Raw genomic sequence first — 18,843 nt, 5'->3', positions numbered from 1 at the left:
AGGATGATTTTTTCTAGATCCATCCATTTGTCTGCAAACCTCATGATGTCATTGTTTTTCTCTGCTGAGTAGTATTCCATTGTGTATATGTACCACATTTTGTTTATCCATTCTTCAGTTGAAGGGCATCTAGGTTGTTTCCATGTTCTGGCTATTACAAACAATGCTGATATGAACATAGCTGAACAAGTGCTCTTGTGGTGTGGTTGAGCATTCCTTGGGTATATGCCCAAGAGTGGTATAGCTGGATCTTGGGGGAGATGGATTCCCAATTTTCTAAGAAATCGCCATATTGATTTCTAAAGTGGTTGTACAAGCTTGCATTCCCACCAGCAGTGGAGGAGAGTTCCCCTAGCTCCACATCCTCTCCAGGATAAGGTGTCTTCAGTGTTTTTGATCTTAGCCATTCTGACAGGCGTAAGGTGGTATCTCAGAGTTGTTTTGATTTGCATTTCCCTGGGATGTTGAGCAATTCCTTAAATGTCTTTCAGCCATTTGAGTTTCCTCTGTTGAGAATTCTCTATTTAGTTCTATAGCCCATTTCTTAATTGGACTGTTGGGCATTTTGATGTCTAATTTCTTGAGTTCCTTATATATTCTGGATATCAGTCCTCTGTCAGATGTGGGATTGGTGAAGATCTTTTCCCATTCTGTAGGCTGTCGCTTATATGAGCGAGAATTGTTGAGACCAAGGTCGGATAAAGCACAGAGACAAATAGTCAAACAAACGGAAACACATGAAATATGAACCAATGGCTGAGGGGTCACCAACTGGATCAGGCCCTCCGAGTGGGTGAGACAGTTGATTGGCCTGATCTGTTTGGGAGGCATCCAGGAAGTGGCACCGGGTCCTGTGCTCATTGTATGAGTCAGCTGTTTGAAACCTGGGGCCTATGCAGGGTCCCTTGGCTCGGCCTGGGAGGAGGGGACTGGACCTACCTGGACTGAGTCCACCAGGTTGATCTCAGTCTGTGGGGAAGGCTTTGCCCTGGAGGAGATTGGAATGGGGGGCGGGCTGGGGGGAAGGTGAGGGGTGCGGGAGGGGGGAGAACAAGGGAATCTGTGGCTGATATGTAGAACTGAATTGTATTGCAAAATAAAAATTTAAAAAAAAAAAAGAAGGAAAAATGTAGTAAAAGGCAGAGCAAAGTGCTTTTGGAGAAGACGGAGCTTTGAAGGGAAACATGGGATAAAGGCATGACAGGCCAGGAGTGGGTACAGGTGACTCAAAAGATAGGCACACCTAAGTGTCCTTTCAAAGGATAGATTTGTGTGTGTGTGTGTGTGTGTGTGTGTGTGTGTGTGTGTGTCTTGAACATAATTAGGAAAGTTGGCAATTGAAGGGTCAGCAATATTAGCCAAAGATTACCATCATCTGTGGGAAGGTGCTCTGGGTCCAGGAACTGCCAAACACAGGGAAGTTTACCAGCTACACTACCTACGTATAATCTCAAAAAGCAAACCTTGTCAGAAGTGAGTGACTGGGAAATGCAGTTGTCTAACAAAGTCAGAGCTCCAGGCTGGAGACCTAGAGAGACCGTGGAAAGCTACATACAGTCCCTCCTGCCTTTGGCAGGCAGTCCATGCTTTGATTTGGGCGTGTCTCTTCCTCCAGGGAAGAAGCAGTTGGTTTCCATGCAATCCAGGATGAGCATCGAGTTCCCCAGCACTGTTATAACAAAATACCGTGTACCAAGTGGCTTAAACAACAGAAATCATTGTTTTCTCGCAGTTACGTGGACTCAAACTCTAAAGCCAAGGTGCTGGCAGATTTGGCTTCATTTGAAGGCATCTGTCCCTGCCTTCTACTAGATCATCTTCTCAACTAATTCCTTGTAACCCAACATAATAGGCTAGCATGTTGGCAAGTACAGAGCCAAAATCAGCATAGCTAAGATATGAGGAGTGAAGATTTATTCCTGCAGCAGGCTAGGAGATGATAGGAGTTATTTACAAAGCAAAAAAAAAAAGAGTCAACAGAGAAGAGTCTCAGTTGAGGGATTACTTACATCAGATAAATTGTGGGCATGTCTGAGGGGACTATCTTTGGGTTTTGTTTTTGTTTTTGAGATAAAGGAAGAGAATGTGTGTTTCTCTATGTAGTTCTGGCTGTCCTGGAACTTGCTATGGTAGACCATGCTGACCTTGAACTCCCAGAAAGCTGCCTGCCTCTGCCTCCTGAGTGCTGGAATTAAAAGCATGTGCCACCATACCCAGCTGTGGGGGATTATCTTAATTGCCTTAATAGATATAGGAGGGCCAACTCCACTCTGGGTGGCAGCACTCCCTTGACAGGTAGTACTCAGCTATATAAGAAATCTAGCTAAAGTCTAGAAAGATGGTTCAGCAGTTAAGACAATTTGTTCTTACAGGGGACCCAGGTTCAAATCCCAGCACCTACAGAGTAGTTCACAACCATCTGTAACTCCAGTTCTAAAGGACCTGACATCCTCTTCTGACTTCTGCAAACACTAGGCATACACATAGTACACAGTCACACATACAGGCAAAACACATATACATAAACTAAAAATAAATAAAATCTAAAACAAAAGAAAGCTAACTAAGTATAGGCCTGGTAGTGAGCCAGCAACAGCAATCCTCCATGGTGTCTGCCTCAAGTTCCTGCCCTGACTTCCCTCAATCACAGACTATAACTTGTAAGCTGAAATAAACCTTTTCCTCCTCTGAGTTTTCAGAGTATTTTTAATGAAGCAGCAAAATGAAACTAGAACACCTATCATAAGAAAGCCTGTTTTTTTTTTCATCAGGGCAGAACAGGCACCCACAGGCTGGCCAATCAGAGAACTCCAAACTCAAGGAGGCCCTCTAAATCTGTTGCTGGCAGCATATAGTGGAGAAGTATTAAAGACTAAGAGACCAAACAGAGCCATTTATCTGGTGTTTCTAGGTTCTTATCACTATCAGAGGAAGAATTAAAAATAAGACAAAGTAGAGAATGGGGGCAAGATTTTGTTTAGAGTATCTTAGTTAGGGTTTCTATTGCTGTGAAGAGATACCACGGCCATGACAACTCTTATAAAGGAAAACATTTAATTGGGGCTGGCTTACAGTTCAGAAGTTTAGTCTATTGTCATCATGATGGGAAGCATGGTTGCACACAGGCAGACATTGCTGGAGGAGCCAAGAGTTGCATCTGGATGTAACATGAAGAGAAACACTGGGCCTGGCTTGAGCATTTGAAACCTCAAGGCCCTTCCCTGGTGACACACTCCCTCCAACAAAGTCACGCCTCCTAATAGTGCATTGTCATTCAAACCATCACATTCCACTCCCTGTCCCCCAAAGGCTTGTAGCCATGTCATAATGCAAAAATTCATTCAGTCCAAACTCAAAAGTCCCCATGGGCTATTACATTCTCAACCCTGTTTAAAAGTCTGAAGTTCAAAGTCTCTTCTGAAATGCATGGCAATCTCTTAACTGTAATCTCTTGTAAAAATCAAAAAGCAGATCACATACTTCCAACATATAATGGCACAGGATATACTTTATCACTCCAAAAGGGAGCATAGTGAGGAAATACTGGAACAAAGCAAGACCAAAAACCAGCTGAGCAAACTCCAAACTCTGCATCTCCATGACTGATATCAAAATGCTCTTCAGATATCCAACCTTATTCAGCTTTGTTGACTGCAACACACTTCTTTCTCTTGGGCTGGTTCTATCTCATGTTAGCAGCTTTCCTAGGCCGGTATCCCATGACTATGGCATCTCCAACATCTTGGGGTCTCCAAGGCAATCCAGGCTTCAACTTCACAGCTTTACACAATGGCCTCTCTATGCCTCCATGCAGGGACACCCCTGATGTATGTATGCCTGGCTTCAGCGGCTTTCCTTAGTCTCAGAGGGAGATTCCATAACCCCTCCCTTCTATCTTTGGTTCTAAAGCTCTAACAATGTGGCCAAAGCTGCCAAGTTCTGCTACTTACTGGAGCTGGAACATACCTATGGGGGCCATTTTCATTCAAACCACCACACAGAGTGAAGGCAACAACATCAGTGAAGTGTAGGCCAGAGACACAGCTCTGTGTTATAGCTGCCTACGGTAGCCTGAGCTCTTTTCTTTTTTTTTTTTTTTCTTTTTTTTTTTTTTTTGGTTTTTCGAGACAGGATTTCTTTGTGAAACAGTCTTGGCTGTCCTGGAACTCACTCTATGGACCAGGCTGGCCTTGAACTCACAAAGATCTGCCTGCCTCTGCCTCCCAAGTGCTGGGATTAAAGGTATGTGCCACCACTGCTCGGCCAGGATTCTTGACTTCATAGCAGAAAAGAACTTCAGCCTGAACCAGTATGATGCAGAGTTAGAGTTTATTGAGAAGATATTTTAATATAGATTTAATCAAGGAAGAGAGAAGCTCAGGGAACGGAGAAGATACACCTAAGTATGAGTGTAACCTGCTCAAGAGGGAGTCACATTCAGTGTCTTTACAATAGCCACAAGAGCTTTTTTTGGTGGCATCTAAAGTTATATCTCAAAAGATTCCTAAAGAACCTTTCCTTTTCAGCTAATGAGCTCATAATGTGGCCCCAGAAGTGTATTGGCTGGGATTACAGCTGATGAAATAAAACTCAAGAGCACCAGTGTTGCACAGAAAGTTAGAATGTTTTCACTGTAAACAAAAATTAATAGTCTTATTTGTTAGATTCCCAGAAAATGTTTGGGAAAGGAATAAGACCTCATTTGAAGGTCATATATGCTCAGACATTAGGAACAATTCATTGCTATTTTAACATGCTTATTTGAAATATCTATATATAAAAGAAATTTTGTCTCTATATAAGCAACTGTCTTAGTTAGGGTTTCTAATGCTGTGAAGAGACACCACAACCCTGTCAACTCTTACAAAGGAAACATTTCATTAGAGTGGCTCACTTACAGTTCAGAGGGTTAGTGCATTATTATCATGGTGGGACATGGCTGCATGCAGGCAGATGTGGTGCTGGAGAAGGAGCTGAGGGTCCTACAACTTACAGGCAATAGGAAGTGGTCTCAGTGTCACAATGAGCAAAGCTTGAGTGAAAAAAAGACCTCAAAGCCCACCCCACAGTGACACACTTCCTCCAACAAGGCCATACTCACTCCAACAAAGCATACCTCCTAATAGTACTACCACTCCCTATGAGATTATGGGGGCCGATTACATTCAAACTATCACATTCCACTCCCTGCTCCCCATAAGCTTGTAACAATACTATAAAGCAAAATGCATTTATTCCAGCTTCAAAAGTCACCATAGTCTATCATAATCTCAACAATGTTTAAAAGTACAAAGTCTATTCTGAGATTCATGTAACCTCTTAACTGTAATCATGTGTAAAAATAAAAATCAAAAATCAGATCACATACTTCCAACATATAATGGCACAGGGTATGCATTATAATTCCAAAATGCAGGAAAGGGAACATAGCAAGGAAATATTGGACCAAAGCAAGATGGAAAACCAGCTGGGCAAACTCCAAACCCTGCATCTCCATGCCTAAAGTCAAAGTACTCTTCAGATCTCCAGCTCCATTCAGCTTTGTTGACTGCAACACACTTCTTTCTCTTAGGCTGGTTCCACTCCCTGTTAGGTATATCAAGACTCTGGCATCTCTAACATCTTGGGATCTCCAAGGCAATCCAGGCTTCAACTTCACAGCTTCACACAATGACCTCTCTACTAGACTTCCATTCAGGGACACCCCTGACTAGCCTCAACAGCTTTCCTTAGTCTTGGGGGCAAATTCCATAACCCTTTTCTTCTATCCTCAGCTCTAAAACCAGAACCACATGGACAAAGCTGCCAAGTTCTGCTGCTTGCTGGGGCTAGAACACGGCCCCTCATTCAATTACATCTTCACCAACTTTCTGTTTTTCATTGTTACCTTTACTGCCTAAGCTTGGCTGTCCTTGAACTTGCTCTGTAGACCAGGCTAGCCTCAAACTCAGATATCCATCAGCCTCTGCCTCTGGAGTACTAAGATTAAAGGCATACACCACCACTCCAGGCTCTAAGCTTTTCTTTAGTTCCTTTCCACAAGTTAGAAATTTAGCTGAGTGGGATCTTGACCTGAGGTCACCACTCCCTAAATTTCATTTCTTAATTTGTTTATTTCCTTGAACACGGGATTTAGGTCCATTCCACTTCGTGGTGCTCTTTCTCTCCTCAAAGTTTGCATTTTGTAATTTATCCTGCTCAGCTGGTTCATTTTCATTATGAATCTTCATTAGAGTTATCACTCATAACCACAAGTCAGAGTCTATACCAGGCTGTTTGGAGATTTCTTCTGCCAACGGAATTAATCCAAATCTCTTCACTTTAGCCTCAGGCAGACTCTTTGGACACGGGCAAAAGGCAGTCACTTTCTCCACTAAAGTATCTCAAGAACAATCTCTAGGCAACATACTAAAATTCTTCTCCTCTGAAAACTCTTGGTGAAGCCCCCACAATTCATTAAACCACATTCAACACCACTGTCTGCCACGCTCCTACTAAAATGGCCCATTAAGCAGCACTTAAAGCATTCTAACTGCTTTTCTACTCCACAGTCCCAAAGTTCATATTCCTTCAAACAAAAACATGATCAGGCCTATCACAGCAATACTCCTGTCCCTGGTACCAGCTTCTTTCTTAGTTAGGGTTTCTATTGCTGTGAAGAGACACCTTGACCACAGCAACTCTTACAAAGCAAAACATTTAATTGGGGTGGCTCACTTAACAGTTCAGAGGGTCAGTCCATTATCATTATGGTGGGACATGGCGGCATACAGGCAGACATGATGCTGTCGATGCAGGCAGACATGATGCTCTGAAGTAGTTGAGAGTCGACTGGACCCCTGGAGCTCCACCTGGCGCCTGGCCAGCCAGCCATGTATCTTTGCATATGCTTCCATTAGTTACTGGATAAAGCCTCTATGATGACAGTTAGGGTATTCACCAATCTGATTACCAGAGTAGGCCAGTTCATGTTGTTGTTATTTTTAAGAGTAACCCTTGCTATCCTCGAACTTGCTCTGTAGCCCAGGCTGGTCTCGAACTGCCTCTGTCTCCCAACTGCTGGGATTTAAGGTATGTGCCACCATGCCCAGATGCTTTAATTCTTGATTCTCAGCTAGAAAAAACTTCAACCAGACTCAAGAATAAGGGTCTCTTTTCCCTTCCCATGTCCCCCTATTTCCCCTGTCTTTCTATCCTACCTCAAAAAACATGTTCTCAAGAGGTGCGTGTGAGTTTCTCTAGAGTCACATTACCCCCAGACTTTGGGTAGCTTGGCCTTATGGGCAAACTTCAATGGTGAAGAGGATTACTGAGAAATTAAGGTGTATGTGTGTTCAGGGGCAACAAGGAATTCCAGGACTGGGTCATGATTTGCCAAGAATAAGGTTCAAGCCCTGCCCCCCCCCCCCCGTGCCCCCCCCCCGGCCTTTATTGTTCTTTAATGAGAGTTTTGGATGTGTCATTACATCAGCTGCATGATGGGAACAGGCAAATTTGCAAGGCTGATGATATGGACAGAAATGTTATTATTTTGTAATAACAAAGCAAAGGACTGTGAGCAGTTGTCTTGACCCATCGTGTTGATCTCATCCGCTCTTTCGCTCTCCCTCTCCCAGCCCACCTGTTTTCTTCCTATGTCTATCTAGTCTGCCTCACATCAAATTTAGAACGCCTCCTGAAATCATTTCCTTACTATGCTTTCCCAAGTTTGGAAACCTTCAAATCATAAGAACAAAATTAAAGCATCAAGAAGATAACTTTATCTGGAAATTGAATCCTGCTATAGTCGTGAAAATATGTATTTCAATACATTTGGGAAGTCAAAAAAATTACTAATAAAAGTAACAGCCCTGGGGAAGAGTTTTTTCATGGTAAATCATTCCTTATAGTCTATCTTCCAGAATATATGCCCATACTTTGAAAGAAAGCATGCTAATATCAATAATTGCTAGTCTATACACAGATTAGTCAGGCTTTTTTTTCTCTATGACTTTTCCCTTTTAATCATGAGTATAGATAACATAACTCAAAGCAGAAATTAGATGCTAAAATGTCTGGTGTTTCTGAATTGATTGAATAACTTGAAGCTTTCAAAATAATTTAAAATTTACTTTTTGGTTATTTTTTCTACTTTTTAAAATAGACATCTCTTGTTATCTTGTCTGGGAGAAAAAAAAAGCCACTTAAAGTTCTTTGTGCTCCTGTTAATGAGGCTTCAAATCCCAAATGCCTTTCCTTGGAAAGGGCTTCAGGCTCTATTTTTCTGATCAGGCTTCACTGTGTATTGTAATGGACTTGGAGACAAAGGAAGAGAGAGCAGAGAGAGAGGAGAAAGACAGATAGTTGAAGGGTAGGGAAATAGGAGTCTGCCCAATTAGCTTTCTTATCAATAAACCAAGTAATAGTGTTTTTTAAAAAAATTAGTGTTGCATAAATGTTAGAAAAACATCACTTCTTTATTTTTCTTAAGTCTCATGAGACTCCTTGATGCATCTCAGGAAGGTTTTAAGGAATGGTGGAAGCCTTACACAAAGAAGATTTTGCAAGAAAACTGCCTCTTCAGCTCCTATGCCTATTCTGGTCATCCTGGAGATACCTGGCCCATGTCCTTGTAGAATCTCAGGGCTCTAAGTATATGGACCAAGTGGCACAGACAAGGGAGGCATTGACAGCCAGGACTAAGAACACAGCACCTCAGATCCTACCTCTGTCTAGGGTGTACCAGGAGACCTCTCACCTTCTGCTTGCAGAAGCCCACATCCTTTTCTTAGGCTGAGAACACCTCTCCTTCCATTGGAAGCATCTCTTTCCTCTACTTTCCAGGCCCCTGAGCTAGGGATAATACCAAATGATCTACTTGAAATGCAAATACTAGACAAATGAGTAGCAAAACTCAAAACAAAACGCTAGCACAGAGTCAGCACATTGTTTCTCAAAATTTAAAAATAGAAATAATATTGGGTTTTATTCCCTTTTCCCCCATATAGTCAAAAAGCAAGCCAAGAAAAGTATCACAGATAAAGGAGATGAATTATTTAAGATGGGCAACAAGATGCTCCAGGAGTCTAAAAGCCAAAAACAGAAAACAGAGTAAGTATCTAGTTCCTTTAGCCAAGTTAAATTTCCAGGTTGAAAAAAAAAAAAAAAAAACTAGACAATCAGAAAATTTAGTTTATTACTAAAAGCTTATTGGAATAATAAATAAGTTCACTTTGTTCATCAGCTTTTGCTTTTAAAAGGGTTCAATGATTACTTAAGGATTCCCAAATTGATCCCTTTAACAAGCAAGAGGATTGTGTTGAGATTGGGATTCTTTTCCATGAAGCAACATGCAGACCTAAGTGACTGATAGGCACATGCAGCAAAAATGCTTTTTTACTCTAATTGTAAGAAATTTCAAGTGAAATAAAATGGCTTGTGTTTTAGTATGCTTTATTCTACCTGAGTATTTGTATAGACCTTATGGCTTTCAAAGCATTTTTTTTTCTGAGACAGGGTTTCTCTGTGTAACAGTCCTAGCTGTCCTGGAACTCGCTTTGTAGACCAGGCTGGCCTCGAACTCACAGAGCTCTGCCTGCCTCTGCCTCCTAAGTGCTTGGATTAAAGGTGTGCAACACCACCACCCTCAAAGCACTTTAATACATATAATACCGTTTTGTTCAAAGATGAGTTCAGCAAGATAAGTGGTACTTCATTTTTACCCTTCAAGGCCTGGGAGTGAGGCTAGGGAGACAACCATCTGTAGAATACCTGCCACATGAGCACAAGAACCAGAGTTTGAATCCAAAGCACCTGTGTAAAAGCCAGGCATGGTGACCCACACTTGTCACCCTAGCACTGGGGTTGGGGACAAGCAGATCCTCAAGGTCCCTGGCTTCCAGTCTAGTTAAGTGGTTCTAAGAACTCAACAAGAAACCTTGTGTCAAAAAATAATGTGGAGAGTAACAAAGGAAGATACCCAATGTCAACATCTGGCCTCAACATGCACACACACACATACACACACACACACACACACACACACAGACACGTGTATGTGCATATACATGTACAACACTACACACACATGCACATACACACAATTAAAAAAAGAACAAACAAACAAATGCTGGGGCTTGGTTTCCCAGCCTGTAGCATGAGAGTGCCAAGGGATAAGGAGCCCACTAGTGTATTCCCTGTCAAGCCAAGTGATAATTTAGATTTGGTCTGATAGTGCAAAAACACTCCTAGAAGGTCCCTGCTGTGGGATGTTCTGTATGTTAAATGTGTTGCTCTGATTGGTTAATAAATAAAACACTGATTGGCCAGTAGCTAGGCAGGAAGTATAGGCAGGACAAGGAGAGAGGAGAATTCTGGGAAGTGGAAGGCTGAGTCAGAGAGACGCTGCCAGCTGCCGCCATGAAAAGCGAGATGTCAGGTACTGGTAAGCCTTATAGACTTATAGAAATGGGTTAATTTAAGATATAAGATATAAGAACTAGATAACAAGAAGCCTGCTGCGGCCATACAGTTTGTAAGCAATATAAGTCTCTGTGTGTTTATTCGGTTGGGTCTAAGCGGCTGCAGGACTGGCGGGTGAGAGAAATTTGTCCTGACTGTGGGCCAGGCAGGACTGGAGAAAACTCCAGCTACAGGTCCCAAGTAACGGTTCCACTTCACATTGAAGGGATCCTTCCTCTTGGGTATAAACGACAGGGGGAAATGCAGTCCTGGGAGCAAATCTCCCACCAGCACAGGAGCTTTTACACCAGACAATTCTTGCCCAGGCTTTCCTGATCCCAATCCTTGCCCAAAAGTCACAGAAGAGCAGCTTGTTTTTTTCAGCAGCAGAAGTGCAACTGTGGTTTGAGTCCCTGACCCTTCTGAGCACCGGGAAACAGAAAACCAGAGTTGCTCAAACCAAGACATCCAGGAGTTTACGGGAATGCTAAGCAAAAGTTCTTGTACTGTTAGGATAACGCATACTGTCCTTAAGTCAAGCACACCTGTATATTCATATCTAAGATGCAGAAAGGTGGAGAGAATAATTACTGTGTACACCACCAAAGAAAGGGGAATCATTTCATTTCTCCAGCCCACCTCCTTGTTCTGTCACTTCCCAGGATAAGGATGACATAGTTTGAAACGGCACTAAGCCTTTCAGCTTGTCCACATCTGCATTCTGAATGCATTCTTCCTAGGGTTGGTCCTTCACTAAGAACTACTCCCTGACAGAAAGAAGGGATGGAGATAAGCTGCTCTACACAGCAAGTTACTGGTGAGCCCGGGAGAAGCATTTAGACCTTCCTTCCCTAGCATTCATCTCAGTAGCCAGCACCACAACCTTTACAGATGATGCCAATTGCTCAGTTTATTGCGTCTGTCCATGTTACCCAGATTCTCCTAATTTTTTTTTTCTCTTGGGAACTGCAACCCAGCTCTTACTCTTTCCTAGCCAGAAGCAACTTCTCTGGTCCTGGATTCTTCATCTCTTTTATGACTTTGGACTTTCCTAATAAGAAAGCCATAATGCCAACCCTTCTCATGGGATTAAAGACATCTACAAAGATTTGTTTCAAAGCCTATTGCTGCCTTTTGGTACTAGACTGAGTCGATCATGGAATGCCCCATATCAGGTTTCCTGTCCCTGCTCTCTGCTGGTGCCCTTCTCAGTCCAGTAGGCTGTAGGGTTTTGTAGCAGCAGGTGAGGTGACAAAAGTCACAAGGGACTCTGTATCCCAGTTGTCAGGCTCTCTTCCTAACATCTGTCTTTGGTCCTAGACATTTGTCTTTATCAACTGTATTGGTTATTTTTCTCATCGATGTGACAAAGCAAAAGCAATTTAAGGAAGGGTGTATTTGGGGTCATAGTTCAAGGGTACAGTCCATACTGGCAAAGAAGTGATGGAACAGGACTGCGAGGCACCTGGTCACCAGTTAGGAACCAGAATGCTGATGATCAGTGGACTTTCCCACTTTAATTCAGCACAGGAGCCCAGCCCATGTGATGGCTCCACCTATACTCAAGGTGGGTCTTCAGTCCTCAATTAAATCTATCTGGAAACACCCTCAAAGACACACCCAGAGGTGTTTCCATCGCATCAATCTGACAAGACTGTCACATATCCACCTCTTGTCAATTGTCACCCAAACATACCCTTTTAAAGAGTAACCTTACATCCCGGCTCCCTAAAGTCTTGTGTTTATCTCATAATGAAAAAATGCATTTAATCCATCACTAAAAGTCTTCAAAGTTATTAACTGCTCAAAAATTCAAACTCCAAAGTCTCTTCTGAAACTCAACAGAAAACTCCTAACTATGTGTCCCTGTAAAATAAAAAAAAAAAAAAAATCACACTGTATGTTCATAATATACGATGGCATGATGTAAATATTTCATTCCAAAAGGGAGAAATGGGGGCATACCAAGAAAAGATCAGATCAAAGCAAGACTGAAGGCCAACAGGGCAAACCACAAATCCTGCATATAGCACTATGGCCAGCACTTGGGGCTTGGGATTGAGTATGGTGAGTTCCTGTGGTACTGGGCAGTTCTACCTTTCCAGCTTTGCTGCCATGGTCTCTTTTGGGTATACTTCATGCCTGCAGCATTCCTCAGTGGACATTTGACATTCATGGCATCTCCAAGATCCTAGGGTCTCCACTACAACATAGGCTTTATCTGCCCAGCTTCACGCCTTAACAGCTTAGCTTTTTTATAGGGAATCTGACCCTGCAACACATTGCCTAGCCTCAATCCCTAGCCTTAGCAAAGGCCTCTATGATTCCTTCACTCTTTCATCTTTTATGCCTGCAAAGTCAGTATTCCACAAACAACACTGCCAAGTTCTGTTGTTGGTTTGAGATACAGGCCGGTCCTCTCAGACACAGTGAGAGGGGCCTCTGGGCTGCCCCAGGGGAAACACTTCCGTAGGTGGTGATTTTCTAGCAAGGAATCTCTTCAGTGACCTTCTCAGTTCAAGCTCTCTCCTTCCACTTATTGATCAAAAATTGTATTCCTTTTTTATTAATTGTGTGGGTCATAGCACTTGGTTAGAGGTCAGCTCTCTCTTCCCACCATGAGGGTCTTGTGGATTGAACTCAGGTCATCAGGTTTAACGCTAAGCACTTACATGTTGATCTAGCCCAGGCTTTCTCCTTCCAAATGAATTTTTACTTCCACAAGTTAGATCCTCTAGTGAGTGGCAACTTGCCCTCGGGGACCTTTTTTATTATCCCAATGAAGAGTGTGAGACTTCTCTCTAACAATACTCTTTAATCTCTTTAATACTTTCAGAGGCTTCATCCAAACCGTCTTTGTTCACAATTCTTCTGCTCCCAGTCCTTTCCTTACCAAGTTCCTTGCTCTTCATATTTTTCTGCTTTCTCTCTCATTGTTCATCTAAATAAGAGAACTTAGATCACAGTCTAAATGTGATCCTGACACAAAATTCCATCAACCAAACAAACTAGTTTATTATTTTTTAGTTCAGTGTCACCCAAGTTAAGAACATATGGGCAAACTGAAGCCAAAATATAACATGAAGGCTCTCTTACACAGAGAGAGTGCATTCAGCGTCCTGGTCTCCCACACTCCCACCAGAATGGCTCAGTAAGCTCTGTTTCCAGCATCCCAGGGCTTCTCTAGCACATATTTCTCAGCTCTTCCACATTCTTCCACAGACAAGTTCTAAAAGACCATCAGCCGCATAGTCAGGTTTACCCATATCAATGGCCTCATACATTAGTACACATTTTCTGAACTGGTTACTTTTTTCATTGCTTTGACAAAATGTCTGACAAAGCAACTTAAAGAAGGCTTTGTGTGGGGTCACAGCTTGAGGTCACACCATGGCAAGAAAATCACACAGCCGGACCACGAGACAACTGGCCACACAGTCAGAAAAAATCACACAGCCGGACCACGAGACAACTGGCCACACAGTCAGGAAACGATGAGATGAAGGCTGATGTCCAGCCTGCTTTCTCCTCTTTATTCAGCCCAGAACTGTAGCCTGTGGGATGGTAATGCTCACATTCAGGATGGGGCTTCACCCCTTAGTTAAACCTTTCAGAAAACACTCTCTTAGAGACACCCAGAGATATGTTTCCATGGTGATTCTGAATCTAGTCAAGTTGAAAATCAAGACTAAGTCATCACATTGACTTTGAGACCTTTTCCCCAGTTCTTTGCTTTCCACAATCTTAGCTTCCTTTGACTATGATTTCTTTCTTAACACTCTGGCTTCCAGCTTGTTCCACTGGAGTACAGGCCCTCTATTTTGACAGCCAGAACTCCAGTGCCCAACTGGATATCTCTCTGCTTGAGGGTTTTTTTCCTTAGCCTATTCTACTCTAGCCAGCTAGCAACTTTAGTATCGGCATAGATAGGTTGTGCATAAAATTAAGTCTCTTAGTTTAGTTATTTTAAATTAGAATCAAAGACTGTGTGTGTGTGTGTGTGTGTGTGTGTGTGTTCCTATATTTGTACCAAGATTAAATTATGGGTAATACTTTTTGATCTTGTACTACCAAAAAACGTTATAAAAATAAGAACAAATCCCCAAAACATTTTCTGTCTCTGACCTGCGTTTGGGCTTTGTTATGCCTTCTGGCACTGTGTGCAATACAGATCAGGTGACAATGCAGTGTGTAAGGCGACCTTACAATGTCTGTATTTTAACCACTAAAATTTCACACCATTCACCACCTAATTACAGAACAATTATTACGCTATAAAATTTTAATCAATGGGATCATCCTAACAGTACTAGGTAAATAAGGCCCTATGCCAAGCAAACCACAGGGTCATCTCACAGCAGCCTGGAGTAGGTGCTACAACCATCCCAGTGTTACGGCCGAAGAAGGAATGGAGAAGTTAGACTAAAGCTTTCCAACTAGCAATTGGTGGAGCCAGGACTTGAACCTGGCACTTAGACGCTAAAGCCCCACCCATTAAAGTTTGTTTGGATTGTTATTTTTCTAAACAGTCTGGCTCTGCTGTGTTGACGAACTAGTTCTGCTTTCGAAGATTATTTTAGACTATAAATTTACCAACATTCTTGTGATACAGATTTCCTAGATGTGACATTTCAATTATGATAATTCTTATATTTTTTGGAATTTATTTTATAAAACAAATGCTTATTAATAATGGAAGTGACCATAGAAGAGCTCACTGCTTTAGAATAAGTCTTTAATTTTTCACTTTAGTTGGTATATAGGCTTGGTACATGGTATATATTATATAAATACCTCATTTTTGGTGGCTTCATAATTTGTCAGACAGTTTTGAAATTTAAATCTTTGATTGACATAAAAGTGAATTATTGGTCTAAAGGTATAATGGATTTCAGCAAAGCTGCATCATTACTAATAGTGACAACCACGGTTTACCTGCTAGAAAGACATATGAAGGAGGAGCAGAAATGTTCACTTTTGCTAATCAACTTCCTGACTTTACATTCTCAAAACAGAGCCTACATACTCTTTGCCAGAGCAGCTGACATGGGAAATTTGAAAGCTATGGAAAAAATGGCTGATGCTTTGCTATTTGGAAGTTTCGGCATGCAAAATATAACAGCAGCTATCCAGTTATATGAGTCTTTGGCTAAAGAAGGATCATACAAAGCCCAAAACGTGAGTTTTGAAAGACAATGAAATTTTTTTCAATAGCTACATCATCAATTAACACAAACATATGAAAGGGGAGAAGAAATAATACCCCCACCCTCTGCATGGACCCAGACCTATGGCCACTCAGAACACCCTGAAATGGTGTCCAGGTAAGAGTACAGCAGGAACTTGGGATAAACTCTTCTGGTTCATAGGAACAGAGCAGAGCTGTTCTCTAATCTACCTTCCCATCTATCCATGTGTGTATTTTGACACAAGACCTCTGAATCCAAATATTGTTAAAGTATATATAGAATGTGTTTATCTTTGAAAGAAATGTGGAACAAAATCTTAAGGTAATGTTGCCTGACTTTTAATTTCAAATCTTTTATAAGCTAAGAGCATTCCTTTTTCTATTTTAATAAATGTGTTTTACTTTATTCTGATAATAAAATAATCATTTCATTAAAAAAATCAGAAAAACTGGGGCTTGGGACATGGCTCAGTTGGTAGTGTGCTTTCCTGGCACAATGAAGCCTTGAGTTTGAGCTCCAACACTGTCTAAAACAGGGCTTGGTGGTACATACTATAATCCCAGAACTCAGGAGGTAGAGGCAGGAGAATCAGAGTTTAAGGTCATTCTTGGCTGCATAGCAAGAGAGAGGTAGGAGGTGGGGAGAGAATAAAGACAAAGACCTTCAGGAGTCAATCCCCTGGCTCAGCTATTATGAGGACTACCACGTATTTTCACTTGCCCTCTCACTCTATGCGGCTCTCTTTTCACATCACCCTAATCACATGCAACTGCACACATCATTTTGTCTCAGCCCCTTAATATAAAGTTAAGGCATGCTTTTATGTTGCTATAGTGTTTTATGAAAAGGTTTTTGTCTGATTTACAGACAAAATTCACACCATTAGCCAAAAAACAAAAATATAAGAATTCATAAAATATGAAGACAAAAGTAAGGTCACCTAAAAGGTGTACACTAGAGACCTTCCTTGTTACTATCCAATGCAGTACAGGAAATATGCATGGAGTCGGATTCAGTTTGAATGCACTATTATGCTTGCTTAGTGAATAAGCTACTTATTGAACAAAAACCCTTCCCCCTTCTTCTGCATGGGAATTTGACCTTTGGTTCACACTCCAATTCTGTTTCCCAGGTAACCTGATAAGAATAAAATTTGAACTGTGTCTTTACCTAGCATGCCTTATGATGGAAATGGCCTCTGACTGGCAAACTGCCTTTGGAGGGGGAGATACTAAAATGAACTATTGAGCCTGATGATAGTAAACCTTTAAATGAGAACCCCGTGTCTGTACTTGTGGAGTCTTTATGTGGGGGTGAAGCATTTACACCAAGATGGTTTTCACATTCTCTCCATGTAGGTCTCATCTCCTGAGGGATCTGGGATGGCAGCTTCTAGAAGATTGTATACATTGCTAAGGAAGGCTTGACACTTACCCACTGGCACACTGTGGTTCATTTGCCCCAATCTTTTCAGAATACAGCTGGTGGCAAGAGAGGTCCATGGGGTTCCTGTGGGACTGTATGCTTAGTTGAGCCAGAAGAAGTTGAACCAAAAACCCATGATAGATAGGGCAATCTCTGTAAATCTGCATCTATAAAATTAAGATAATTATAAAACATCGGACACTGCAACTTGTTCAATAGTGCATCTCTGACATTTAGTAAAGTGTCTGAGACAAAAAAAAAAATGTAAAGTTGAATGAATTATAGTCATGAATGACTTAATGGAGTTATTGTGGGGCATTCAATTCCATGCTTGGAACACCATGGTCATTCATTATAAAAGAAGAGAGAAGTGGGTAGATAGGGAGGGGTTACTGACTGCTAATAGACACAGTTTCAGTTAGGCAGAGGAAAGCTATAAAAATTATTGTTCTCACTATTATACTTCTAGAACTGTTATACTATATAGTTTTTAAAATGAGATCACATACATTTGCTGCTCCCTAGCCAGCTCTTTATTCACTTAATACCATGGATATCTTTCTAGGTAAATACATACAGATCAATGTCATTATTTAAAGATCCATACAATCTTAATTTATGTTGGTGGATACTGTGTTTAACTCCATGGAATTCTTGCAATTATATATAAAAAGAACACAATGGACACATCTGTGAATGTTAATAAAATATAAGAATTGTTATATCTCATAGTTTGGTTAACCAAAAATACAAAGCTTTGGATGACCCTACCATTTATATCACTTAATTCCTTTCCTTATTTTCAATGCACATATAAATTAAGTCAACCAGACTGCACTCTGATCAAATAGTTTGCCATTGGCTTTAAAGTTAGTCAGAAAATAATTTTCTAGGGCAAACCTAGTAGCGGAGGAGACAACTCCAAACTACAACCGCTGGCCGCGAATCGCCGTGATCATCTTTCTATAGAGAGGCAGGCACTGATGGGAAACTCTAGGAAACACAGTCACAGGCTGCAAGGTACCACAGTGAGGTACCACAGTGAGGTAGCACAGCAGGAGTTCCCAGACCATGTTCAATCATATGTGGCCTTGGGTTCTGCATCCTAATAGCTTTTCCATCTTGTGTTCATGTTTGGTATCCCTAAAGAAGTTATGTCTCGAAACCTCCGTTTTCTCAAATCTAAAAAGGAGCTTGGTAATAATGTGTGCGCTTCACAAAGCTGCTGGAAGAAATAAATAACACCTTCAAGAATCCTTAGCAAATGTTAAAGGGCATTTTTTTTTGAGTTGAGGATCGAACCCAGGGCCTTGGGCTTGCTAGGCAAGCGCTCTACCACTGAGCTAAATCCTCAACCCATTTGGTTTTTTGTTTTGTTTTTTGTTTGTTTTTGTTTTTTGTTTTTTGTTTTGGTTTTTTTGAGACAGGGTTTCTCTGTGTAACAGCCCTGGCTGTCCTGGAACTCACTCTGTAGCCCAGGCTGGCCTTGAACTCACAGAGATCCGCCTGCCTCTGCCTCCAAAGAGCTGGGATTAAAGGCCTGTGCCACCGCCGCCGCCGCCACCGCCGCCGCCGCCGCCGCCGCCGTTAAAGGGCATTAATGCATACTAGGGTGTGACAATGTTCACCTCAACAGCTCTGTCTTTTAGGTCAGCCAGTCCTTGTTTTATCCATGGGTTCCAACACTGGCCCCACCTTGGGATGTGTCCTTTCTGAGTCTCAGTTTCCTCAGATGTAAAAGTGAGGTTATCTGTCCAGTATATGTGTGTTTGGTCTCAAGGAAGACCAG

The 18,843-nt window shown here is 41.7% G+C and overlaps 1 protein-coding gene across 7 annotated transcripts in view; it reads left to right on the top strand.

Annotated features, from left to right (window-relative positions):
* Sel1l2 (SEL1L2 adaptor subunit of SYVN1 ubiquitin ligase) overlaps positions 1-18,843 on the top strand; it is a 141,323-nt gene that overhangs the window by 80,376 nt on the left and 42,104 nt on the right. For all 7 annotated transcript variants that reach the window (XM_059261526.1, XM_059261523.1, XM_059261524.1 and 4 more), the window contains 2 exons: positions 8,988-9,090; positions 15,456-15,618. In XM_059261526.1, coding sequence (XP_059117509.1) covers positions 8,988-9,090; positions 15,456-15,618 — 266 coding nt within the window. The remainder of the gene's footprint in view (positions 1-8,987; positions 9,091-15,455; positions 15,619-18,843) is intronic.

This window comes from Peromyscus eremicus, chromosome 4, assembly GCF_949786415.1.
Source record: "Peromyscus eremicus chromosome 4, PerEre_H2_v1, whole genome shotgun sequence".
NCBI lineage: Eukaryota > Metazoa > Chordata > Mammalia > Rodentia > Cricetidae > Peromyscus > Peromyscus eremicus.
This window is presented reverse-complemented; position numbering and strand designations above follow the sequence as displayed.